The 9,829-nt window shown below is 38.0% G+C and overlaps 1 protein-coding gene across 1 annotated transcript; it reads left to right on the top strand.

Annotated features, from left to right (window-relative positions):
* Window positions 1-3,171: 3,171 nt before the first annotated feature.
* Window positions 3,172-9,007, top strand: LOC127650855 (syncoilin-like). The gene is made up of 5 exons (XM_052136488.1): window positions 3,172-3,368; window positions 5,470-6,226; window positions 6,849-7,271; window positions 7,383-7,507; window positions 8,393-9,007. The coding sequence occupies exons 2-5, from the start codon at window positions 5,483-5,485 to the stop codon at window positions 8,448-8,450; spliced, it is 1,350 nt and encodes a 449-aa protein (XP_051992448.1). The 5' UTR covers window positions 3,172-3,368; window positions 5,470-5,482; the 3' UTR covers window positions 8,451-9,007.
* The last annotated feature ends 822 nt before the right edge of the window (window positions 9,008-9,829 follow it).

Genomic DNA, 9,829 nt, shown 5'->3' with positions numbered 1-9,829 from the left:
CTGACACAAGGCATAAATATGCTAATTAACGCATGACATCATGTAGCGACTTTTAGAAGCTACTTTTCATTGAAAGTAATAGGAAACACTAAGTGCAATGTTTGTTTGACAGATACGAGTTTCGCATTTTGTGAACCGCTGTCAAACTCTGCTTACTGTTCTGCGTTTGTAGATTTATATAAAAACTTTATAGTTTTATACAATTGCGTGAATTCTTGAACCTGCAGCACTTCATAATGCAGGTGAACCGGGCTACAAACCTAAGACCACGAGCCCCGCCGCCCTCGCGCGTGCACACAGATCAGCCCGTCGCCGGTTCATTCTAAAGCACACACAGACCATGTTGATGTTTTTAATTGCAGCCTTTGGCAGTTAAATAATCACATATGATCATATCTCCATTTTGATGTTATTTTAATTAATTATACAGCCCTGATGGATCTTGAAATTAGTCTACCGATGCACTATGAAACTTAATGTTGAAATAAAAGGCCCTTTAAAATCATTGGGATATCCTACCATATTGTTGAATTTTACATCATCAACAAAATCGTCTAAAATATATCGTGGATATTTGATGTATCGCCCAGCCCTAATTCATACAAGAGACATATAAAACCTGGATACCTTATTAAAAAGCCAATGTGATTGGATATTTTTTGCTAAATCATTGAGCGTCGCAGGCACACACACACACACACACACACACACACACACACACACACACACACACACACACACACACACACACACACACAAAACGATTAAAACTGTGATTTGTGATGAGACAGAAGCAATCTGTCAATTTTTCTTAAAGCAAAAGATGGAGGAAATTACCTTTTCCAAAAAGAAAAAGGGCTGTGGTTCATTGTTGGAGGAGCAGAACAAGAATGTGTCTAAATACATTTAACAAGCTTATCTAATCGGAGTAAATGAGGCTTTTACATACTGTGCTTAAAATGGTCATTACTAAGTTCAGTTTGCACAGTCATCACTCATCACAGGTTTATAATGCAGCTCAAGCTGCTCGGCATTCCACAGCGAAGATTATAAGACAGATACTTGGGCTGATCAAAACAGTTAGAAAAAGGGAGAAAATATTTAATATTCTTGTACTTGTTAGGCTTGAGTAGCCTTGATAAAATCTTTGGAAAAGTTTATTTTGGGTCCCTACATGTGGTCTACACAAGCCTAATTTAGACGAGATACATTCATAAAGAAAATGGGAATACACCCATGTATGCTGCACCAGGAGATGGACAAAAGAACAGGATTGAGATTTAGTTGTAGGCTAGATGACAGCTCAGCCTCAGACACTTGGGGAAGTTTGCAGGATGTCAAGTTTATTACAAGTTCACTGGCATGTTTTTTTCAAGGTTTGCATCCTGTCAACCTATCTTGTTTTAATAACTGTTTTTATTTTAGCCATCACATTACTATAATTCGATAAAACGCATATCACACAAATTTTTCAAGACAAATTTACCATAGCTAAAGTGGTTGTACAGCACCACCAAGTGGTTCTGAGAAGAACTCTGAGATAGTTAGATAGCTGAGGCAGGAGTGCAATTACAGGAAAACCCCTAAAAATGTTGACCCACAATGACTGCATCCCATTGAAATATAAATATGAATGTCCTCTCTGTAGTGGACCATTCACCACATAAATCATTTCCACCACTCCAAGATCTCTTATTTAAATCTAGCAGTGGATTTTCATACTAATTGTTTATCCCTGTGTTAAAAAACATTTTGAATGACACTGGGACAATTTCAAGTGTGTAAAGTCCATCAAAAATAGTAATTTCTCCTCTTTACATAGACAGATAGATAAATAGATAGCTAAGATAGATTGATTGATTGATTGATTGATTGATTGATTGATTTGTGAAGCTCCAAAAAGCACATAAAAGCTATCCATATCCATCAAAGTAATCATATGACTCCAGTGGTTAAAACCATACCTTCAAAAGGGATATGATAGGTGTGGCTGAGAAACAGATACATATTTAGGGGGAATATTCAGGGGAAAAAATGTATAATAAAAAATTAGACCTATCATATCGCTTCTGAAGATATGGATTTAACCACAATTTTATGGATTACTTTTATGCTGCCTTTATGTGATTTTTGGAGCTTCAAAATGTTGGTTTTGAACCTATTCACTTGCATTGTGAGGACCTACAGTGCTGAACTATTATACTAAAATTCAGTAGCACAACTCATTGTTCAAACAACAAACATGATGACACAATATGTGATGTCCTTGCATTATTCCACCACAAGGCGGCACGCGTTGAATACACTGTTGATTCTAATATTTTAAATAAGAACACATAACTTTGGAATGTTGATGTGTGGAAAATCTAAATCAAGAGCAAAAAGAGCCAAAGCTTTTTAACATATACAGTGTATAACGTTTTTCAGCATACAATAAATACAATGTCTTGTCACCTACACTTGTCTTTTGATTCCCAAACTATTTATATTTGTCAACTTGTCAGGACTATGTTGTTTGATGACCAATTTGTTTTGAATTTGCAATAGAAACGACACGCTGTTACACACATGTTTATCTATAGCGCTAGCCATGTTCTCACTAATACTAACGTAATGTTTGCTTCGGCTCTATGTTCATGGGCAGATTCAAAATATCTATCTTGTCAAACAAGCCTATAAGTAAGACTTTACTGACATCTATTTAGATTGGATACTATTAAAAGCAGATGGGGTAATCAGCAGGCATGGAAGGAATTTGGCACCGTTAGCTCTTCTAAACAATTGCTCAATCCTTGATACCTCACTTTTTGTCTAAAATGACTCTCTTGGAGCTTTCTGTTCCCAGTTGATTTCAGTCCTCTCCATGCTTAATGATAGCCAGTCTTTCAGATCAGAGTGAATGTAGGTCAGTGCTGTTTTGGAAACCACTAAAGTGATGTCAGTTTTCACAGATCGGTCCCTTTTGGACAATTGTCTCACTTGTGTAGCCACCCTTCTTGAATAATTTTTTTGCGCATGTCCACATGCAGACCCTGCACTGATAATGTACTGATCTTTTTTTTTTTTTTTTGCGTACATTTTCCCCCTTAGTTTCTTATTGGTTCTTGAGAGCAGGTCACCTCCCAGAGGACCCAATGGTTACTGATAAGCTCAAGTTGGAGCCTGGGTTGTACAAGCTCAAGTTTCTTGCTCCTAGTGTTTATTAATAAATGTAAACAGATTAAAAGTTGCCTTGGAGACCTGCAGCATATGTTTTAGCTCCGACAGAGAGGCCAGGCTGTCCTATTTTCTTGTTCAGTTGGCTACCAGCTCTGAACTTTGGGTCCGCTTCATGGTTATTGTCCTGGAACTTTGTTATTTGAGTCTAGGTGAGTTTATACATTCATAACAGGCTACTGTTCAACAGCTTTGCATTGGCACACTATCCTAACTCTATTTCTATTTCTACCTCTATCTCTTGAGCGATCCTATATCTCTGCCTATTCACTGCACAGTGTCCTCATGGTGTTTCTTTCACACTCAAAAATATACAAAGCTGAAGGTTACTTGTACATCTACTTTGTGCATTGATAACAGTTCTTTCATTAAGTCGCCTCAAAACAACACGTTCAAGTAAAAAACGCACAAAAACGAAAAGACAAAAAAAAAACAAGCAACAGTTGAAGGCAAAGAAAATTGTATATTGTATACTGCGCATGTGTAAACATGATGAGCAGTTGTTCTGGAATTTTGAGGCACTGGTGGAATGTGCTCTGTTCATGAGTTCATGTTCATGCTGTCAGCAGCTGCTCTTTGTGACCCACCAAGACTGGCATAAGAAATGCCAGCCCTGTCTATCGAGATGCATGAATATCTATCAAGATGAGAAAGTTCAATGTTTTTCAGAAGTATACTGCTAGTGATTGACAGTATTTTGTTGAAGTTATGTGTAGGTTGACATTTTATTCACTTCCTAGTTATATCATAAGTTTGCAGATGAAAGATCATGCATGTACATGTTCTTCATCACTGATCAGAGGTCCATTTTCACATGTCAATCTAAGATCTTCATATGGTCACACAGTGTATAAGTGTGTTTCATTATCAGTCAGCTGGGCTTCAGATTTCCCCTCACCATAATTGCTGGGGCAGCAGGTGCTTTTTTTAAAAGTGGGGAAGCACACACTATTATTTTTGGTATCTGCAGTGTTGCTCCTCAAAGATGCTCAAACTTCTCCTCATGTAGTGACATTGCTCAAAAATAGTTAACTAAGTTCAAAACTGCTTTTGTAAAAAAATATCAGATTATGAAATCTGAAATAAATATGAAGCATCAGATATAACTGTGTGTATCTCTAAACTGCCCAACAAGACTCTGTGATTGACAGAAGTGTTTTAACATGCCATGCGCTGTCAAACGCCATTTCAATTATTTTCCGTTTGTCCTGCCAATTTGAGAGCGCGACCAATCATAGAGAAGCCGGACTTCCAGGCAGGACAAAAATACACTGATTGAAAGTGCAGTGTCCAAAAGGCTATCTGATGCATATCTAATGTATATTATGCTCATGAAATTCCCATAGACTCCTAAATTATGTTCCAATAGGCCGATAGTGTCCTGCGAAGTGGACATCACATGGTATTCAGCCATCTTAAGTGAGATTCCAGTCCAAAGGGAGCATAAATGTTAAGTTGGAACAGCACTCTACGCAACATAGGAAATAAGTGTACATAGATGGAGAGGGAAATTTACCCACCATTCATTGCAAATCATCAGAGTACTAACATGGTTTGGCTAAAATAAATGCTAAAATAAAATAAACAAAAGCCTAATTTACATCAGGTGTGCTTTCTATGGGATTTGCATGAGAGCAAAGTGACCGTTACATCTATTTTTATAACATAGGTCATGTAATGGTTGAGAATTTGCAGACTGTAAAATAACCAAACCACATTTATTATTTATATTAAAAAGCAACAGTCATTTTACTTACAGGTTACAAGTCTGGAGAAATATATTAATTTTAAATGTAAAAATAATTTTTTTAGTTATAATACACTTGGATGTATTATAAAACAATATATACAGTACATGGATGTTAGGTTGTTTATATTACATTTATATTGGTTCACACAAGTATATTGTATCATCTTACTGGAAAGCCAAAATCTGTGTGACTCAAGCGTTTTCTTTGTCCAATGACGCTGCATGGTATTCCAAACAGGTATTTGCCTTAGTCACCTGTTGAAGCTTCAATAGCTTTATTTGCTAAAATATTGAAATTTACAAATCACATATGTACACATCCATTGTGCATACGTTTGTTTACAGATGTCTAAAATGAACTTTCTTGAAACCACAAGAATGTTAATAATCTGACCAATGTATCAAGTCTTTCGAGCAATTCAGAACTCTCCATGTCTTTGTCTGATCTAGATTTAACTGGTATTCAAAAACCATTCACCCAATATTACATTTGGTCCTGGTAGGGCAAGATATACAATGGAGGACCAGGAGGTTGACTTTGAGGAAACTTACGGGTCTCTATCAGAGACAGAGGGAAACTATGAGCCCTTATTTATTGATGAGGAAGACGAAGACTACTTTGAAGATTGCTTGGAAGAGGCTGCCCTAGCTCTGCCTATAGAGTCCTTGCCTTACTCACAACGCTGCAGAGAAGCTTTACAAGCTGAGTTTAATGGACTTATGCAACAGATGTTGGCACAGTTAGATATTTTTGACACAACCCATTCAAACACATCTACACCACTGCCTTTAATTTCAGAAACAGAGAAAAAGAACACAAATGGAATCACAAAAACTATCACGTTCGGAGAGACGTGCATTCCAGAGAAAGAGAAAACTGTGTATTTGTTTAAAGATGAAGCTCTGAGCTTTCCATTTGAGGCATGGCCCGATTTGTGTACTACCATGGAAATAAAAAATCTGCGAGCAGCATTTGAGAGCTGTATTGATGAGGTGGGCCAGTTGGAGCGCAGAAGGGATGAGTTGGTACAGGAGCTGCTAGAGCTTGAGGAGCCCATGGCCCAGGAGCTGCAGACTGTGAGAGAAGCTTTGGGGAAGGAACAAGGCCTCCTGTCCAAAGTCAGACTACAAAAACAGAGCCTGCAAGAGGAGACTAAAATGACAAAGAGACGCCTGTTCATAGCTGTCCGAGACTGTACACAGAAACAAGTAGAGCTTGAAATACAACAGAAAGAGGTGGAGCAGCTCAACCAAGCTCAGGTAGTGTTGAATGAACCATAGGGTGGGTTTGGGAGGTCAAGATTTCATGCAGATTGGTGCATGATTATTGATACTGTATTTTTAAACTTCTCTAGAAAAGATTTAAGATTCTGCTCAAGGTTTGTTAAGTTCAACTGAATCTTTGTAAGCAGTACAAGGAGGAGTTTTTACTAAAGTAGTTTAGATCTTTGTAACAGTAGGGTACAAGAAATTAGACATCTTATTTAATATAATTTAAATCCCTCTTTATCTTTCAATTCTTCTTTATCTTTAAGTGTAACTAAGTTCCTGTCAATAATAATGTCACTTAAATAGAGTGCAACAGCTGGGTTTCAGAAGTACCATAGTTTATAATTTTGTACAGTTTCTTATTTTTGTCTGTTTTTCAAATACACATTTGCTTCAAATCAAGCTTGTGATCTTGTGATTCACCATGGGGCTGGTTGATTTGGATCATGGCATGGAACTCTTTCATGAAGTACTTTATGAAATCCTTATGGGAAAAAAATGATTGGAAAAACACTTCCGGAACCAAGATGGCTGAAAAAGGGCACTGTTATTTCTATTATGAAAAATGAGTGTCCAATCAACTTTAATTATATTCAACAAATCTTTGACTCAGGAGGATCTAAACGCCTTTGTTGTTAAGCTGACTGAGGAGATCACCAAACTTCATGCAGATCACCAAAATGACCTGCTGGCCCTGAAAAAGCAGCAGAGTAACATCACTCAAGAGTCCAGCAAAAAGAAAACCCACTCTTACGTGACACAAGGACGAAGGGCCTCTTGTGACCTACAGCAATACCTGCAAGGAGGGATCAAAGCTCTGGAGGAGTTTTACGAGCCTCGGTTACTGTCCCTACTGAAGAGACGAGATGCCACAGTGGATGCCCTCAGTATGGCTAAAGAGCAGTGCCAGGAGCTGAAGGCCCAGCTAGGGCCACTGAGAGAAAAAGAGCAACAGCTGAGACTGCACAGGACTTTTCTAGAGGAGAGGATCAGACTAATGGAGGAGCAGAGGATGGAAAATGTGGAACAATATCAGGTGTGTATTGGAGTTAAAGTTGGGATTTTTGCTGAGCTTCTACTATTTTTAAGTTGCATTACATATGTGTATAGTTTGCATAGAATTGAAAGTTTCAGGTCTTTTATGCAGGAAACAGTTGACCTTCTTGAGAAGAACAGCTGTGAAATAAAAACTGAGCTTCAGATCCAGATGAAGAAAACAAAAGAATTGGAAATGGTGAAAAACAGCATGTCCAAAGAGCTGCTTCTCTACAGGCAAGTACTTTGCAAATGATTTTTACTCATTGCATTCTGTAAAGCAATATAAGAGAAAATCCCATTTATTTTTTCCATAGACTAATTGATTTTCAAAGATAACTTATAAACATTTCAAGACAGACCTACCTTGTGCTCGAGATGGCGTATTCTTTCGTTAAAGCCATCAGTCTGCATTATTTCAACTTCACTGTTTAAAAATCATGTTTGGTAGCAAAATTCCTGCTGAACAACTACATTACCCATGGTCCACCAATCAGAGAACCGCAGCCAACAAAGCCTGTGAAAGTAGCCCAGGAGCAACCTCCCACTTCATTGACACTGTGAATGGTGCAAACGAGTCGGTCTCCCTTCACCCTTAAACTACTCATCTAATTGTACATATCAGAATATTCAGCAATAAATATTGTTTCTATACTTAGAATTAACCACCTAAAATCAATAGTTTTATATATTCTCATAGTTTTTTATTCAATGACATAATTTGCTATGCTTCATGGGACTGTATTTCATACCCTCATGAAAGGCGGTAATTACACAGTCTTGTACCTTTGTCAGAAGTTATTTTTTTGCCTCAAAACAAAGTTTGTAATGTTGTGAATCATCTCGGAGCTGGCTGCTTTGGTTCATGGCTAACAACTTTTTTATAGAGGATTTTGTGAAAAGCCTATTCAAATATTCAGATGGCTGAAAAAGTGGATGTAACTGTTGCGCTCTATTAAACATCAAATATGTTTTGATTGGCTGACTGTTGCGTCGCAAAACATTTTTGGTAATGTGGATGAATTTCTTACTGCATGAGTGCAGAGAACCTTGTCTCTTTTCACTTGTTTGGAAATGGTGTTAGATGGCATATCTATAATTTACACCCTTATTGTTTTACAGAGAGAGTGTAAAGGGCCTCTGCAAGCAAGAGAAGACTCTGGTGGTGGAACAAATCTAATAATCAAATATTTGCGTTATTGATCTTAAAAGTTGCTAAAAATGCTTTTGATAAATAGTTTTCATTGATAAATCCAAGCTGTCCGTATTATCGTTTATAATCAACAATAATCACAATATATTTAATGTACAGACATGCATGTTGATGTATTCCACAAACTTCAAGGCAGATTAATAGAAGGTACATTTCCCCTGGTCTAGTGCTTTTCTTTGCATTCACACCTAAGGAACTATAGTGAAGCTGTTTTATGGGACATTTTTAGTCCTACTCCGGGGTAGAGACTTTTGGGGCATATAGGAACTGTGGGAGGTGCTGCAGTCTGTGATTGGACAAACCTTGCATTGAGAAAGGAGAGGAGCTCCACAGCCACCAATAGTAAACAACTAGCTGATAGCCTGCTACTCAGAGGACTGCACTAATTTTAAAATTCCCTTAACAGAAAAAACATAAACTAATTTGTACATGTGTGTATGTGTTTAACTTCATGGAGAGACATGATTTGAGTTTTCATCGCATCTGTACTGTGTGACTATAAAGAAAATAAAGTGAATTCTGGTTGACTACATCAACTTTTTCCTAGGATGACAGATATAAATAATAAGATGTTAATCAAGAGTGGGTAATTTAAATGTTTTGTACACTAAACCATCATTAAATCTGGTTTACATTAGGGAAGTAGTGCTAAAAGCCTTTATTGTTAAAGATTGTGTTGATGAATAGTGCATTTTTATCATGTTGTCTGCTGAGTTCAGCATTTGCAACGTGGTTAAAGAGCGCTTTTTTGCCGCCTCATCTCTCTGGCTGCAGATAACATGGAGCACTGCATGCATGGCTCACAAGCCCAGTTGTAACCTGAAGACACAGTCTGCACCCGAAAACTGGAAAATGTTGCCTACAGAGGCTGTCTAAGGATGGATGAAGGTAAGATGAAATAAGCTGCCTTTTAAACTGTTCAGATGTTTAAACACTGTTGTTTTACTACTGGGTCTGCAAAGATGGAAAATACACATAGGGGGATTAATCCGTGATGGCCAAACCCTGTGGAGCACATATTCCAGTACAGAGTAGTTAGTACCCATAGTGGGTCTGGTCGCAAATTCCTCCACTGAATTCGCAGACCAGAGGGACATCCAGGGAGCGTGAGTTTAGTGGACTCTCCTGGGTGAAAGAGCGCACTTGATCGCCTCAGAGGAGGAAGGGTGCTATGTGCAAACGGAACACCTGGTCAGTCGTTCCGTATTACCGAGTTCTACATGCTCGGACCTGAGAGAATATGAGACGAAACAGATTAACCCTGAGATTGTAGAATCTCGTAAAGGTATTGGGTGTGGTCCAGCCCGCCACTCTGCAGATGCCTGCTAGGGAGGTGCAGTTAGCCA

The sequence above is a fragment of the Xyrauchen texanus genome, chromosome 10, assembly GCF_025860055.1.
Source record: "Xyrauchen texanus isolate HMW12.3.18 chromosome 10, RBS_HiC_50CHRs, whole genome shotgun sequence".
NCBI lineage: Eukaryota > Metazoa > Chordata > Actinopteri > Cypriniformes > Catostomidae > Xyrauchen > Xyrauchen texanus.
Note: the sequence above shows the minus strand (reverse complement) of the source record. Positions and strands in the feature narration are given on the sequence as shown.